The sequence below is a fragment of the Taurulus bubalis genome, assembly GCF_910589615.1.
Source record: "Taurulus bubalis genome assembly, chromosome: 11".
NCBI lineage: Eukaryota > Metazoa > Chordata > Actinopteri > Perciformes > Cottidae > Taurulus > Taurulus bubalis.
In genome coordinates this window covers 11,955,141-11,973,706 of record NC_136599.1, presented here as the reverse complement: position 1 = coordinate 11,973,706, position 18,566 = coordinate 11,955,141, and the positions used below count along the sequence as shown (strand labels likewise).

Sequence of the window (18,566 nt, the reverse complement as noted above, 5' to 3'; positions counted from 1 at the left end):
GAGAGAGAGGAGAGCTGCGCTTCTCCGACAGAGCGAAGATCGGAGGAGAGACTTTACCAGGGACACAACTGAGGGTAAAACCAACTCACTTTCTGCACTTACATATCAATCGGCTGATTACACAGCGAGCTTACATCAGTTAATTGTAGATTACTAATGAATATGGTTACATAATTATTTATGGTTAAGAGAAAAATAGGTTTTCACATTGCATCTGAATGCACTGTATACGTGTTTTCTAACTTTAAAACATTATTGTACATGGATTTGGAAATAATCGCGAGTAAACTAACTTCAGCCTAGAACCCTGGACGTGGTGTTTTTAAGGGGATGTAATGCCGTTAACAGTTGATGCACCTGTGGTATATTTAAGTGCATTGTGTCTTTCTCCAGCGATGTTAAAAACGTGTTCAAGGCAACTAATTCATGACGTCTCTGTCGTCCAGATTTGGGGATGCGCCACTCTTGCGGAAAACCTGGCACGTCTCCAGAGCGCACATGAAGCACCGCGAGTGAACACCACGACCCCAAACCATCAATAACCACCGTTAACCATATCGTGGACACGTTCAACTTTTACATTCTCATTTTAAAGATTGGTCAAGAGATTCAAAGGAGGGCGAGGAAGGATATCTTGTGTAAGGACAAACGCAACATCGGCAGACTGAATTTGATTTCCACATCTCCTTCAGAAAGGAAAACTGAAGGAATGATCCCGAGTGGAGATAAACAAAGTGCCAAACGTTTTTAAAGAACTGGATATGGAAATGCAACCCTGACATACAATGAATACTGGACCGTTCATTTAATAAGCATGAGGCGTTTTCTCATCAAGGACACCAAACAGATCCACATTTTACCGTGGACGAATGTGGGTATTCTCTGCATAAAATCCATCTGACAAGATAATTATTTCAGCATATCTGTTGATTAAATGTGTACGTTAGAGTGCATGGGAACAGTTTGCCTAATAATGACATGCTCTCTTCATGTAACATACAAGAAACAGTGAAACTAATGATCCTAAATTAATTAGTGGACCTGCTTTTACCTTCTCAGTGACTTGCTGGTGGTTCCTGGACCTCAGATTGGGAACTGTTGCTCTATAGACTTGTCTCTGTTGTCTGCAAGTGTTCTGAGACTAAGCTCTTCTCACTAATCCCACTTTAATTTCACCGTTTTGTTTGTTGAACTGTGCATAACTATCTGTTTAGGTCTATGACAAATGATTGATGCATCCTGTGAGAGAATATGTCCAAAAAGGAAGACAAAGACACTAAATATTCTCTAAAAAATAATTTATAATTTATTTTAAATTGGTGTATATTTGCCTCACAATACTCAGAGGCTCTTAGTTCTTTCTCAGACATGGAGAATGTGTCCATCCCTGGCGGTCCACCGCCAGTCTGCAACGATTCTGTGGACTTCTACTCCCTTACATCAGAGAACGGCACTGACCTGAACTGCACTGTTCCCTCTGAGTTTTACTTCTACGCTGACCTTTACGTCATTTTACCAGTCATCTATTCTGTAATCTGCGCAGTTGGACTGACAGGAAACACGGCTGTCATCTATGTGATCCTCAAAGCCCCCAAGATGAAAACAGTAACCAATATGTTCATCCTGAACTTGGCCATCGCCGATGATTTGTTCACTTTAGTGCTGCCGATCAACATAGCCGAACACTTGCTGCACTACTGGCCTTTTGGTGAGATTTTGTGCAAAGTCATCCTGAGCATAGACCACTACAACATCTTCTCCAGTATCTATTTCCTTACAGTTATGAGCATTGATCGTTTCCTGGTCGTTTTGGCCACGGTGAGGTCCAAGCGCATGCCTTACCGCACCTACCGAGCAGCCAAAATCATTTCATTATGTGTCTGGATACTTGTTATCCTCATCGTCATGCCTTTCACTGTTTTTGCTGGCGTCTACGTGAACCCAAATGATGGGAGGACGAGCTGTGTGCTCAGCTTCCCGAGCCCCGAGAGTTTGTGGTTCAAAGCGAGCCGGATCTATACGCTTATCCTGGGCTTTGCCATTCCTGTCTCAACCATCTGTATCTTATACACCATGATGCTCTACAAGCTGAGGAACATGCGGCTCAACAGCAATGCCAAGGCGCTGGACAAGGCCAAGAAAAAAGTCACCATCATGGTGTTTATCGTCTTGGCCGTCTGCTTGTTCTGCTGGACGCCGTTCCACCTCAGCACCATTGTGGCTCTGACGACGGACCTGAGGACCACACCGCTCCTGATCGGGATCTCCTATTTCATAACCAGCCTGAGCTACGCCAACTCCTGCCTCAACCCATTCCTCTACGCCTTCCTGGACGACAGCTTCAGGAAAGCCTTCAAGAAAATGTTGGAATGTAGACCGGCCTGAACATACGATAGTACGTCACATGAAAGGTCTCCAGAGACTCTCTGATGGAGGACAGACTGGTGGAAAAATAGGATGGATAAGATTTAAGTTATAATCTGAATTGTTAATGTGATATGTGATACATATTTGATTTGTTTCGTTTGTTACAGCTGCACTAGGCAACTTTACACATTGTTTGCACATACTAGCAATAGGTAGCTATTTTCATTTATCTGTGATATATTAAAAAAACATAGAATAATAACTGTGGATGGCACACATCCCAAGGATTTATACTACAGTAAACCAAAGGGATAAGAGAGGAAAAACATAATATTTGAGTCCATCTTTGTCAAAACAGAAGGCTATTAAAATTAATCACATCATGTGGGCAAATTGCTGAAGCCTTTGCTGACGAGATACTTTTCTTTATCACCGCTGGACTGTTTTATATTGTTTCATATTATTGCTTATGCAGCCTCTACAAAAATAATATTGTAAGTTGACAGAAATGGGCAATATTGCTTGCAATAGGGAATGATTATGGTTGACATACAGGACAATAATGGCTGCACACCCTCCTAGAAAAAAAACACTTGTCATACAATAACCATCAGCGTCATTGATTTGCATGCTGTCAATTAAATTGAGATTGGTCATGGTTGGACTGTGACAGGAGGATACATGCATGAGGATTACAGGTGTTTATCATGACACAAACAGGAGTGGAAAATAATCCTTTTTAAACATCAAAACAAGTGGGATGACTTGATACATGTTGTGTGATCATGTATACGAACCCTTAATCTGCCTTTAAATGCTTCTGTATTATAAACTAAATCAACTCAAAGGAACCAAATGATACACTTTAGGGATTACAGTCAGAGTTCTGTTTTTTGGGAAAGGCTACAACGTTTAATTTGCAAAGTATGACTTGGACATTTAAAAGGTTGACCCATGACACAAAGTTATGGTCTGTTTACGTTTTATTTCACCCAGAATTTATATGTACCACTTAAGAAATAAAAAAGGAACCGTACCAACCATGACAACAGAGCGGTAGACCTGATATCAGACGGACATGGTCTAATTAAATCTGTGGTTCTCTTCACGTTGTCATTTTCTGTGACCTTTTGTCGCCCCCTGTTGTCAGCATGGTGATGTTCCCTGAAAATGCAGCCAGAGCCATTTACAGAGTGCGTAGATGCTGCTGAGGGGAGTTACAGAGTTACACAGTCTCACACTGCTTGTGACAGGTAACGCATAAATATGTCCAATTTATCCTTTCACTTCATGGACATTTATGAATAGCATCTTTTGCTATCTGACTTAAATCACAAATACAAATTTGCCTCGGAGGGCTTTACAATCTGTACACATACGACTTCCCTGTCCCGGTACCTCACATCGGATCAGGAAAAACTCCCCCAAATAAAGATAGTAAAAACCCTTTCACAGGGAAAAAAATAGAAGAAACCTTCGGGAGAGCAAGAGAGGAGGATCCCTCTCCCCGGATGGACAGAAGCAGTAGATGTCATGTGTACAGAATGAATAATGTAACAGAGTTAAACCTCATGCTGAAGGTATAGAATAGGTTGAGAATATATGCAACCCAATGAGATCATCAATCATACCATATCAATCATCTCCATATTGCGTTCTTAAATGACAATTCAGAGTTTGTTTTGCTCCTAAAATCAGGAAGATGTTGAAAACAGATAGTGCCTTTTTTTAGGCTTCATTGTGTACAAATATCAATCAAAGGAGGAGATACATGAAAGTAAAATGAACTTGTTTAATGTCTTGTGTAACAATTTAAATATTATTATTTGATGAGGTATACATAACACCTACATTTGGTGGCTTGCAAGACATTTGTATCTGTCATTATGCTTAATGTGTTTAGTTGTTATAAAGTTGCACACTAAAGAATGTCATGCTCAAATTTACAGGAGGGTTACAAAAATTATCCGAGAGGTAAAAATTGGTTCTGGTCAAGATTTTGAGCCCTTGCCCAAGATGTATTTAAGATTTGACCTACAAAGAAGTAATAATAAATAAGTCAATCACTTTTTCCACTGTTGATCTCTACAGTGGAAGGCCCTAAATGTGTTTAGGGCCTCAAAACACTCAAGTCCAAAACACTACTACAAAATAGTAGCCTATACATTTGGTTCATTTGGTCATTTCAGATCTCTACTTGATTGAAACGAAGCATTCGGAAGCTTGACCAAATGGTGCATGACTTAACAGTGCAGAATATTTTAGTGTGACAACACAGAGTTTACTTCTTTGAATGTTTTAGAATTGTATCGCTATGATCTGTTATTGTTGTAAAGCATGGCTCACAACGCCCATGTAACTATGTTCACCCTCTGGTGGCTATAACAGCAGCTTAACAAGTGAGTGACAAAAATCCACTTCTAAAAAAGGCTTTGTTTGTACGGCTCTGACTGCAACGACAGAAACTATTTTATGTTGTGCTGTGAATTGTTCTTTTTTGTACAGTCATAGCAGTGTATGGTCAAACATTCTTCATGATAACAATTGTGTGATTCAAATGAAAAACAATATACAATTTGAATTGAAGATTCAGAATCATTGTCATTTATGCAGCCTGTGATTAGGAAGTATGACATGCCTTTCATTTATTTGTGTATGTTACAAATCGTTCATGTCAGTCTGGTAATGAATAAATAAAGAAATATAGACCCTTGAATAGTTTGTAAATGAGGTACGTACGTTTGGCACTGGAAGTACAGCGGTGTGCGATAGTTTGTCAAGCTGTGAAAGGCATGAACCACCAAAGATCGTGAGTGCAACCTAAACCACATCTGTGTGTGCTATAAGTGAGTCGGTCATGGCTCATTTAGTGGCCAGATGTTGGCATGTATTTGGTGGTGGAACCGAGCTCGTAACGTTACACCAGCCATAAATTGCGAGCATACAAGTCACTAGTGATGCTTACAACTATTTGTGGTCATTTACAGAAGGTCAAATAGAGTCAGAGTTTTGAGTTTATTGAGTTTTATACTGGCCACGACAAACACAAGCGTTTAGTAGCATTAAATTACCACGGTACTGTAAAATGATCAGTGCGTTTATTTTCCTGCTGATAATGCTGTATTTTTTTTACATTTTAATGGTATGTTTTCTTGATATCTTTGCTCACACATTTTTACAGTGCTGATGTACATACAAAAAGGGAAAAAATACCGATGAAGACTTATTATTGTTAATGTCAGTGTCATTAGTGGTTTGGGTCAGATTCTTCACATGGGCAACTGCATTAGCTGACATCAGCAGGGTGGATAAGTGGTTTGAGCTTCTTGACAGCGAAAGGTCACACATTCTATCTCAACAACAGCCGGTTGTGTCGGTGATGTACTGCTGAGCCACAACGGCACTGCAGTTTACAGTGAGATGGAATGCGTCAAAATCAATTGTATAATATTAATAAACCACAGCACCATTGATTATTTATTTTCTTAAATGTATCTGTTCTAGTTTTCTTGTTTTAGGTGAAGTGTTTTAGATGAGCCTGTAGTGACTTTATACCTCAACTGCACATGTATTTTTTTAATATAAACTATTTCTCTGTCTACCTTTAGAAAAATACAATTAAAACATGTCTATGAACCAATGTGCTGAGTACAACAGTGGCTAGTGAAGAAAAATTCTGGGTCAGATTCTGTGCAAAATCAGATGAAATCCTGCATGTTCATCTCCAGAAACTCATTCAGCTCAGGCTCAGCCGGTCCTTCCTCCAGCAACCAGCCCGATTGAGAGGTCTGTCAAGGGGATTCATGAACAGGGAGCGCCAAAATCGACAAAAATGTATAATTCCTTGCAGTAACTTTATAGGATGAATCTGAAAATAATTGATACAGACATATGTACTCTTGAGTTGTACTTTACTTGGTCATGAAACCGGAGAAATGTTGATTTCATTCATTGTCCACACTGAATCATTTCAAAGTATAAAACAAAAGCCTCATTTATGTTTTGGTTGCACTGTACCCTGCAATACTAGCATAGGAGCCCAAAAATATTTCTGGTTTCCGTCTGATTATTCCATAATCTTACATCTTTTTGTCCTAAACACACACACACACACACACACACACACACACACACACACACACACACACACACACACACACACACACACACACACACACACACACACACACACACACACACACAAGCAATAATCATGAGCTGTTGCAGTCTGGACTGCTCATAAGTGCTATCTAGTGGTTGTTGGTGAGCACTGTTTTGACCAAGGGCAGTCTGGAAGCTACAGTAAGTCACCTCTCAATGTACACGTGGTATCACAAGACAGGATGAGCTGATAGCCCATTTCAGTAGTTAACTCGACAACGAAATACATAGATGTCATTGACATAATGTCAATTCTGTACCCTCTTCAAATTATGTTGATAGTGAATGTTTTCAACTAATTAAAAAGGCCTTTGGGTTTATGACACCATGTCATGATAAGTACACTTTGTATTCATATATTCAGTTCACATCTGTTAAAATGTTCTAATTTGTGAAAATGGACCCATATAGAAACAACTTACCCTGATTTTATCAATGGAAAAAGAGTTATACTGTATACAGTAGGAGCAGTATATGACAGTATGACTGTACCAGTACTGAGAGGATAGAAAAACAAAAATATCTCTTTTTTAGCTCCTCCAGAAAACACTGCCAGAATAAATTGCTCTCTCTTTTCTTTTGTCTACATAATGTATCGTGTCAACTTCTTGTCTCATTATCGACTCTACCGTCTTTTTAAAATCTCTGACTGTATCCCTTTCTCTCTGTCAGTGTGGTGTAAACTGCAACACTCAACTCTATTCCACTTTAATGTTTAAATTAAAAGAGACCAACGTGTTTCAGGAGATCAGACAAATGTTTGATGCAAATTATTTTTTTGCGGGGCTGTTTGAATGAAAATGTTTTCAAGAAATGCTATTGGTTGGTTTGGTTTGGTTACTTCATTAGTACCCGTAGGTATACTTGGTTTGCAGTAATTAACAGTAGAAAATGAGGCATCCGTCTCGACATACATTACAACAATCAACACAGACAACCAGACAAACATGATAAAAGTACTCAAAGCTCCAGATCACTTATAATTATGATTTGTTCACCTGCATGATGGCTGCTGGAACAAAGCTGTTTTTATAACGCTTTGTTCTGCACCGTGGTACTAAATACCTCCGTCTAGAGGGGAGAAGCTGAAATTTCCTGTGGAAAGGGTGGGAGTCTTCCTTTAAAATGGAGCCGGTTATCCGTTGTAATTTTCTGGTATACAGGGACTCTGGGCTGAGTTGTGACTCACCAATCAGCCTGCTAGACCATTTCACAATCTGATACAGAGAGTTTCCAAACCATGACACCAAAGAAAAAGATAAAATTGATTCAATAAAAGCACGATAAAATAAGGTCATCAAAGTTTTGTCGATGTGGAAGTAGGACAGAGATGTACCTGTTGTATATCCTTACAGCCCCCTCTTAATGTACATTTATGCACACATGCATACAAGTGTGGTGTGTGCATTAACCCTAAACAGATACAGACGAGCATGCGGTCAATTTGATAAAGAGATATGCTCATTTCAGTGTTTGTGACAAGCCATTATTGCCACTAGAGGGCAGTAGTGGTCCATGTAGCTTTTCCTGTGTGTGTGTGTGTGTGTGTGTGTGTGTGTGTGTGTGTGTGTGTGTGTGTGTGTGTGTGTGTGTGTGTGTGTGTGTTTGTGTGTGAGCGAGAGACATACCTAATTTCCCTTGTTTCTACTTAAACAGTTGAAATGTCCACACTACATATAACTAGCGTAACATTTAGGTTCAATGACTCCATAAGAGTGTTTCCATGATAACATATGTTCCAATCTTTAAAACATCCAGATGTAGTTAAGTAGAGAACAACAACTGTATAGGAAGTGTGTGGCTGTAGATGGGATGTGTCCATGGGTTCATGTGCAAGGGCTCCCATCATCATGTGTACACACACACACACACACACACACACACACACACACACACACACACTACACAACACAGATTGTCCATCTCGCTCACTGTAATGTAATGGTACTATTTAATAGACATACAGAGCGGAGTGATCAATGTGTGATATCGGAGGGAGGGGGTGTTCAGTCCGCAGTCCGCTGTCGGAGTCATACGAACCTGTCAGTCACAGTCTCGGTGTTGTGCTAATGTTGAGCTAATAAAGTTAGCCAGAGATTCAACGGTCTCCGATCTTATTATACACATAACACTACATGGTGTCAGAAGATGGCAAAAATCCCACCTCCAGAAAACTTCGACTTCTCTCGTCCGGATCGGTGGCCGGAGTGGCGCCAGAGGTTTCATCGCTTCAGGATAGCAACGAAACTCAATAAAGAACCGGGAGAAGTACAGGTCTGTACGCTTCTCTACTCGTTGGGGAAGGAAGCCGAAAATGTTTTCAAAACGTTTACGTTTATGGAAGAGCTCGAGGAAGATGAAGATGATTATGGGACTGTAATGGCGAAACTGGACAGTTATTTCGTACCGAAGGTGAATACGATTCATGAAAGAGCATGTTTCCATCAGCGAACTCAAAAGCACGGAGAAACCGTGGAGGAGTACATCAGAAGCCTGTATGAGCTAGCTGATACCTGTGCATTTGCAGACGTAAAAGATGAAAATATTCGGGACAGGTTAGTCATAGGGATATTCGATAAAGAGCTATAAGCGAAGCTACAGCTATTGCCAGACTTGACGCTCAATAAAGCCGTAGAGCTAGTGAGGCAGTCTGAGCAAGTAAAAGGGCATATTAGCCAGCAGGGAGCTAATGCTAACTGTTCTCAAGTGAGTGAAGTAGCTTACAAGCAGCGTGCGCAATATAATGGGAAATGGATCAACGGAAATTGGCAGACAAAAGGGACCAGAGAGAAACCAGGTGTTAACAATAGGGGACACAAATGTTCTAGATGTGGCAGAGTGCATGCTAAAGAAGATACATGTGCCGCACGTGATGCTGAATGCCACAAGTGTAAGAAGCTAGGACATTTTGCAGCAGCATGCCGTTCCCGCGTAATCAACGAGGTCACTGCACCCTACGAGGGAGGAGACGGAAGACACGTTCATTTCCTGGGGGAAATTACAGACGTGGACGACTCAAACAAGGCATGGACGGTAAAACTGCCGGTGCAAGATATTAAAATGGAATTTAAAATCGACACAGGGGCTGATTTAACTGTCATTTCAGAAAAGACTTTTAACCTGATGAGAAATAAGCCACGACTGAAAACTGGTGTAACCAAATTAGGCAGCCCAGGAGGTAGAGTGGACTGCAAGGGTTACTTCACAGCTACCACAGAGTGGAAAAAGCAAACGTTTAGGTTTAAAATAAACGTGATCAAGGGGCAACATGGAAGCAACTTGCTGAGCCGTAATGTAGCTATCGCTATGGGTTTAGTCAAGCGAATAGAAGAAATTAAAAGCACAGAGCATTTAAGTGATGCTAGCCGAGCAGACATAGGCAGACTGAAGATAAAGCCCATCAAAATCAGACTGCAGGAGGACGCTGTACCCTACAGTGTGACTACATCAAGGCGTGTGTCAGTGCCTATGCTCTCTAAAGTAAAAAAAGAGCTGGACCACATGGTAGCCAGTGGTGTGATAGAGCCAATCAAGGAGCCCACAGAGTGGTGTGCTCCAATGGTTGCTGTACCGAAGAAGAACAAAGAGCAGCCAAGGATTTGTGTTGATCTAAAACGCCTGAATAAAGCAGTGAAGAGGGAGAAGTTCATTCTGCCCACAATAGATGACATTCTACCTAAACTAACAGGCGCAAAAGTGTTTTCCCTTTTAGATGCAGCAAGTGGTTTCTGGCAGATACCGCTAGACAAAGAGAGTGCCAAACTCACTACCTTCATAACTCCCTTTGGAAGGTATTTCTTTAATAGACTGCCATTTGGAATCACAAGTGCACCAGAAATCTTTCAACGTGAAATGACTGAGCTCTTGAAGGATGAAGAAGGCCTGGCGGTTTACATGGACGACATCCTTATTTATGCAGACTCAGAAGAAGTCCATGAAGTGAGACTCCAAAAGACTCTGGACACACTGGAGAAGGCCGGTTTGAAGCTAAACCACGACAAATGTGTCCTGCGTCAGCGACAACTCAAATACCTTGGACACTACATTGATGAGCATGGCATTCGGCCAGATGAGGCTAAGGTCAAGGCTATCACTCAGCTTGAGCCACCAAATAATGTCACTGATCTGAGAAGGCTCCTGGGTATGATACACCACCTAGGCAGGTACCTGCCAAACCTGTCTGAGGTCACCAAACCCCTCAACGACCTACTCAAAAACGATGTGACATGGGCATGGAGTGCAGTGCAGGAGGAGGCCTTCGAGAAGGTAAAACAACTCATCACAGAGTCACCTGTCCTAGCATTCTACGATGTGAATAAGCCTACAATTATCAGTGCAGATGCTAGTAACTATGGCTTAGGTGGAGTCCTACTTCAGAAACATCAACAACAGTTAAAACCAGTAGCGTTTTGTTCGAGAACACTCACTGATGCCGAGCAGCGCTATGCACAAATTAAAAAAGAGTGTCTCGCTGCAGTGTGGGCCTGTGAGAAGTTTTCCAGGTACCTCTATGGATTAGATTCCTTTACTCTACAGAGTGATCACAAGCCACTTATTCCCTTGATAAACTGTAAAGATCTTGACACGGTTCCTATGAGGTGTCAGAGACTTTTACTACGTATGATGCGTTACAACCCTACAGCCATGTATGTGCCGGGGAAAGAACTTATCATAGCAGATACACTGTCTATACATCCCCAGGCTGCTGTAATACAGGAAATCGCGGAGCTGACCAGTGAAATAGAAGCCTATGAGAAAGCAATCGACGAGTCATGGCCCATTTCACCCACCAAGCTCGACATGGTCAAACAGCAGACCTTACAGGACGCAGAACTGCAGATGGTTCAACACTATGTGACGTCGGGATGGCCCAAGTATGCTGTTAAGGTGCCCAACAAGGTAAAAGACTACTATACTTCCAGACATCACTTAACAGTTTCAGAAGGACTGGTGCTGTTTAATGATAGAATAGTAGTGCCACGAATGATGCGGTCTGAGATATTACAGCGCATACATGATGGACATCAAGGCATAGTGAAGTGCCGGGAGCGGGCTAGGTGTAGTGTGTGGTGGCCTGGAGTAAGCAAGCACATCCAGGATGCTGTCAGTACATGTAAGGACTGTCAGGAGTCCAAGCCGACCCAGAAGAAAGAACCCCTGATCACTACCCCGCTACCCAGTCGTCCATGGGAAAGAGTAGCAGCCGACATATGTGAGCTGAATAAACAGAACTACTTGGTAGTTGTAGACTACCTATATCGTTTTCACGATATATAGAAATAGCCTACCTCAATGACATGTCAGGTGAAACCACGAGAGCTAAGCTGAAGAACATCTTTGCTAGATGGGGATATCCAAATGAACTCGTCACAGACAATGGTCCCCAATTTTCAGGCGGAGCTTTCGTGCAGTTCTCTAAGGACTATGATTTCAGACATATCACTTCCAGCCCTCACTACCCTCAAGCAAACGGTGAGGCAGAAAGAGCTGTGCAGACAGCCAAACGGATCTTGAAACAAACTGACCCGTTCTTAGCTCTTTTGGTCTACAGAGCGACCCCACTTCAAGTCACAGGTGTGAGCCCAGCTCAGCTGATGCTCGGAAGGCAAATCCGTACCACAGTACCTACACTGGAGGCTAATCTACAACCGGATGGCCAGACCTCCACAAAGTGAGACAGAGCGATGAGAGGATGAAACAGAGCTACAGACGGGCCTACAACGACAAGAATAACGTCAGAACTCTACCAGACCTTCAGCCTGGAACCAGTGTTGCTGCAAAGCTGGATAATGAAAGAGGCTGGACAAAGTCTGCTTCGGTCCTAAAGCAAGGTGACACACCAAGGTCATACCTAGTCCAGACGGATAAAGGAGTACTGCGCCGGAACCGTCGCCATCTAAGACCTCTCCACAGCCCTTCAGAGACTTTCCAGGAGGGAAGGGACGGATGTCTAGTGAACGATGGAGACTTGAACTCATCTGGTTCTGATGCAGAAACATATGCAGAAACATCTCCAGTAACATCTCCAGTTACTATGACACAGACTTCAACACGCACAACCTCCAGTGGCAGAGTTGTAAAACCACCAGACCGATACGGAGAGTATGTTCAGTAGTTAGGACGTAGCCTGCATCATGTGGCAGAATAATCCACTGCAGCTATGTTGGTGACTGGTAGCCCACACAGGTCCCAATAGTTCAGGTTTATGTTGAATAACTGTTTAGTTAATAATAACAATATATAGCACTGTTAAGTTTAAATCCTGAAAGTAAATGTATGTTGTTATAAAACTGTTACCTAATATAACATGTATTCTGAGTTTTACAAAGAACAGTTAGTCATGCAGAAGTTGTTAACCGATGACATTGTGCCCTTTTGCAGCATGTCTTAAATGACTCAAAGGAAGGGTGATGTAATGTAATGGTACTATTTAATAGACATACAGAGCGGAGTGATCAGTGTGTGATATCGGAGGGGGGGGGGTGTTCAGTCTGCAGTCCGCTGTCGGAGTCATACGAACCTGTCAGTCACAGTCTCGGTGTTGTGCTAATGTTGAGCTAATAAAGTTAGCCGAAGATTCAACGGTCTCCGATCTTATTATACACATAACACTACACTCACATGTCTCAGAAACAATATTCATGGAAAACTGCAACTATCAAATCACATGTTGGGGAAAACATGCCATGATTTCCATATTTCTTACTGCATAGCACCATGACGACCAAGACCACGATTTTTCACTCAGTGGAAATGGAATTTGTCAATAAACAACAGACTCAAATAAATGTTGAATGGGTACTGACACTGACCGACAGACAGACACACACACACACATATGTTATAAGCTCAGAAATGCTTAACTAAAGGTGACATGAACGTGTCACATACATATTCTCACTTTGCAACTACACACAGATGGACACACTGATATCTGACCTGTCAATCTCTACCTTCTCTGAGCTGTTGGGAATCAATCCAGCATTGATTGAGCCTAATTCCCCTTTCTCTGTTTCAACACCCAAATATACTCTTCCATATAAACATAATGATTACATAAATTGTAAAGCACTTTTGCACAGATATTTAACAAAAACATCTGATGCCTGCAAAGATGTGTTTTTCCTTTTGAAAGAAGCCATCATTAAACAAGTGAAATGTCCAAACAGAAACTATTCTTGCTACTCACTTGCAACTGCTGCAGCTGGTGTTTGCATCTCATAAGCTCGCCTGCCAACAGTCGATCATCTTACTTCAGGAGGTCTATTTGGAAAGAATAATTGTATTTGTGCAACAACAACATTGTTTGTTTTCGTGGGCCACAAACAAAAAAAGTGGAAGTCAATGTTTAATTTTTTTGTCTACCATTTCTGTCTACCATTTCTTTTTTTTCAGATGACAAATAATAGCAGTAAAGTAGTGAAGAAAAATTCCCGGCATTATCTCTCTAGAGCTTAACATCTCTTTAATAAAGCTTCAGAACATCCAGTTCAGATGAAAATGTCTCTATACAAGACTGAATCCATTGTATGGGTTATTTTATGAGTTATTTTTTCTCTCTGCAGCAGAGAGTCATGTTACAGAAAGACGGCTTAAACTTTCTATTTGGAAAGACAGTTGGTAAGCATACAGTAGAAACTATATGATTATTATCTTGCCCATTGATGTTGATGAAAAAAACCTGATTCTGACTTTAAATGTAGCTTCCTGAAGGCCTGAAACATAAGAGTGTAAGGCACCATACTTGGTGATCACGAGGAGGGGACTATGTCTTTCTTTGAATGTCGTGTATATGTGTATATGCCTCTGACATATGTTTGTTTTTCTCATGGATATTGTTCTGTCAGACTGTGTTTTATGTTAGTGTCTGAGGGATTAGGTGGGGTAAATATTCCCTCTAGAGTGACAGAGACAGAGAGAAAGAGATGGAGAAATTATGATAAATTCAAATTGCAAGATTTATATCGAAGCAGTTTTGTGTGAACTTATATCAGAAGGTAATCTAAAAAAGTCTGCTGCCTAAAAAACACCTTATGTTGCTGGTCAGTGCGCTCCAAACTACGCATATGACTGAGGATGGGGAATGACATACAACAAAGGTCACCTGGAAGTCAGAGCCTCAACCACCAGCCACCATGGATTTGCACCCATCGCAATGCTGCCACCTTTGCTTCTAAGAATACTTATTTACATAACTGCTAGTGATCTTCTAAATGTAAAGTTCGATTTGACATCACAATAAGTTATCTTTTCTCAGGATTCTCCCACTAGCTTTTTCCAGATCTTTCAACCACCTCTCATTGACTTCACTAGAGAGGAGAGCTTGTTATAGCACCTGTTCTGATATGATGCAGTTTGCAGAGGACCTCCTGTGTCTCAATCAGTGCAGAGGACCTCCTGTGTCCAGCATTGATGGAGCCTAATTCCCCTTTCTCTGTTTCAACACCCAAATATACTCTTCTATATAAACATAATGATTACATAAATTGTAAAGCACTTTTGCACAGACATTTAACAAAAACATCTGTTGCCTGCAAAGATTTGTTTTTCCTTTTGAAAGAAGCCATCATTAAACAAGTGAAATGTCCAAACAGAAACTATTCTTGCTACTCACTTGCAACTGCTGCAGCTGGTGTTTGCATCTCATAAGCTCGCCTGCCAACAGTCGATCATCTTACTTCAGGAGGTCTATTTGGAAAGAATAATTGTATTTGTGCAACAACAACATTGTTTGTTTCCGTGGGCCACAAACAAAAAAAGTGGAAGTCAATGTTTAATTTTTTTGTCTACCATTTCTGTCTACCATTTCTTTTTTTTCAGATGACAAATAAAAGTAGTAAAGTAGTGAAGAAAAATTCCCGGCACTATCTCTCTAGAGCTTAACATCTCTTTAATAAAGCTTCAGAACATCCAGTTCAGATGAAAATGTCTCTATACAAGACTGAATCCATTGTATGGGTTATTTTATGAGTTATTTTTTCTCTCTGCAGCAGAGAGTCATGTTACAGAAAGACGGCTTAAACTTTCTATTTGGAAAGACAGTTGGTAAGCATACAGTAGAAACTATATGATTATTATCTTGCCCATTGATGTTGATGAAAAAAACCTGATTCTGACTTTAAATGTAGCTTCCTGAAGGCCTGAAACATAAGAGTGTAAGGCACCATACTTGGTGATCACGAGGAGGGGACTATGTCTTTCTTTGAATGTAGTGTATATGTGTATATGCCTCTGACATATGTTTGTTTTTCTTATTTACATAACTGCTAGTGATCTTCTAAATGTAAAGTTCGATTTGACATCACAATAAGTTATCTTTTCTCAGGATTCTCCCACTAGCTTTTTCCAGATCTTTCAACCACCTCTCATTGACTTCACTAGAGAGGAGAGCTTGTGATAGCACCTGTTCTGATATGATGCAGTTTGCAGAGGACTTCCTGTGTCATGAATTATCACACAAACCAATGGTGAAGCTTTACTGCAGACAGCAGCTAAATGTCTGGAAGCATTATTTGAACTTTCATCTTATTCATGTAGGCTTGCAATTATACTGCATTTCATTGTTCTAAGCTTCTCATAGAAGGGGGGAATGGGGAGGAAGAATCGGAGAGGACAGAGAGAAAGAACACGCCATCATCATTTTGCATGCTGTGCTGAAGCGTCCTCTATTTCAGACGCCCCCCTCATAAACCAGAGGTGAAGCTATTTGCCTCTCCCCTCTGTCTGGCTGTTTTCGAGACCAATAAAACTCGACAGAGTACCTGTCTGAGCGATGCTGGGATCCAAATAATGATTTCAGGCAAATGACTTTGACCAAGGACTCTTCATCATCTGGAGAAGAATTGGCATCCATCTGTTGCTTTCTTTCCAACAGGCTGCCTCTTTACCATTACAGACTTTCACAGATTAGGAATTGTTGACCAACATTCTATTTTTACAGAGTGCTCTCTTGTTGTCCTTACCTTTCCTAATTTACAGTTTTAATAGCGTTATTATTCACGGCTATCTAAAAAGTAGTACATATGACAGTCGACAGCCGACAGTCACATGATAAAAATACATACTGGTGTTATTTAACAGCCATAGAAGTTAAAATCTATCCAATCTTTACAGAGAACGATGTTGTTTTTACAGCATCACAGCAAGAAATAAAAGAGAAATGGATAAAAATATTTCACATTTGGTCCAGAAACGCAAGACCCTCGTTCCCTGCTTTAGTTGTTTGGGAGGTTGAGACATTCCTGTGATTTCTTTTCACTCAATCATTTCTTCAATCTCTGGATCAATTGTGTGACATGTATCTATGCCAACACTACACGTGAGCTGTTTTACCATCACAACATGTCGTCTATCAAAGCTGGGTCATGGGCCCTATGCCTCTAACTATGACGCTCTCAGACCCCTCTCATTTCAATTTAGTGTCAGCGAGTGCTTTACTGAAAGAAAAAATAGACATACACAATGTCGACACTCAGCCTACAGAAACATTGCATGCTACTTTCACCTTCATTTGCTCTCTCTCTCTCTCTCTCTCTCTCTCTCTCTCTCTCTCTCTCTCTCTCTCTCTCTGCGGTGCATCCTCGTCTCTGTAATTGTCTGTAGTCCAAAAGTCAAAATGTGTTGTAAAAAGATAGATGTATTCATTTACAAAATTCCCAGGATTTTATCGAACAAAAATATATATCTGTTGGCGTTTGGCCTTTTCATAAACAACATTTTACTGCCCTCCAAAAAACTGTTTGCTCTCCCACTTGCAGCGGCACACACAAAGGGAGGTAAGTACCTATATTAACACGTATTCTAAGCTTCATTCAAAAACCTGAAGAGATTCAGAGTCATGATGAGTTCACAGGGTTGTGAACTCATCATGTTTTTTTGCGTTATGCAGACGGCCACCCTCTGTCTGCGCTCAGCGTCTTGTTTCCTCATCACTGTATGTGTGCAAGTGAAGAGTTATGGAACTTCAAACTCTTTTTTGCCAACCCTCTCTACATAAATGGCAGCGTTTTGAGGCTGATTTTTCAGATGAACGATTCGTCTACAACTATGCACAGTGTCAACTCGTGGTTGATAGTCAATATTCAATGAAACCTCTAGTGTGCCCTGCACTCTCTAGGCCTGAGATGGGATATTCTAAATATCCTGAAGTTTGATCTATTTAGGTCTGGACACGGGTGCACTAAGGCAACATAACACTTGAACTTCCCGACACAATCCTGTTTGTTAAGACTATCATACACAAGTGGGATATTGAAGATGTGTGGTGTTGGCCCAGATACAAATAAAACTTTGTATGAGAACTGGCTTATCTTTTGGATGTAATGACTGAAAAACCAACGGTCCTGAACAGAATGAATGTGGGTTTCCTTAGCAGACACTAAAGGTGGACATTTTGTCAACAAAAATAAATAAATTGAGAATAAAGCATTACATTACATTACATTTCATTTAGCTGATGCTTTTATCCAAAGCGACTTACAATAAGTGCAATTCAACCATGAGTACAAACTCAGAACAACAAGAATCCAGAAAGTACAATTTCTTCAATAAAGTGCATGCAATTTGGCTGCATTGACAATCATATGTGGGCTGTGATTTTCCAGTGTAATACATCTACCAAGAAAAGCATAATTTCACTCATATATTTCCTTGTTTTTCAGTGCCACCAAAGGTGGTAAAGTGTTGCAGATTCAAGATGAATCACAATGAATTTAAAATGAAACCCCTGTCTTGGATAAAAAGTATATGGTCTCTTTGTGCATTCTAAGTTTGTCTCAGCTTCTGCTTTTTTTCCTGGGGTTTGTAATTCTTTCCACAGTGAAAACCTAGTACGTGCCATTTGAAATTATGACCCTGATGCAATGGCATTGCCTAAGTATTGCAACTCCTCAAAGAAACTCCATTTTCTATGGTAACAACACAGACTAATATTGTTATTTGCTCCCAGTGCAGACTCAAAACATCAAAGTAAAAACACTCAATGTGAATTCACTAACATACCCACACCATGAGTACTATTTAAAAGTAGTTAAAGTGGA

General features: G+C 40.8%; 1 protein-coding gene across 1 annotated transcript; it reads left to right on the top strand.

Moving 5' to 3' along the window:
* Positions 1–1,368: 1,368 nt before the first annotated feature.
* npbwr2b (neuropeptides B/W receptor 2b) lies at positions 1,369–2,385 on the top strand (the record flags this gene model as incomplete). Its single annotated transcript, XM_079226170.1, has 1 exon — positions 1,369–2,385. One exon carries the CDS (start codon positions 1,369–1,371, stop codon positions 2,383–2,385), a length of 1,017 nt encoding a protein of 338 aa, XP_079082296.1.
* Between the last annotated feature and the right edge of the window lie 16,181 nt (positions 2,386–18,566).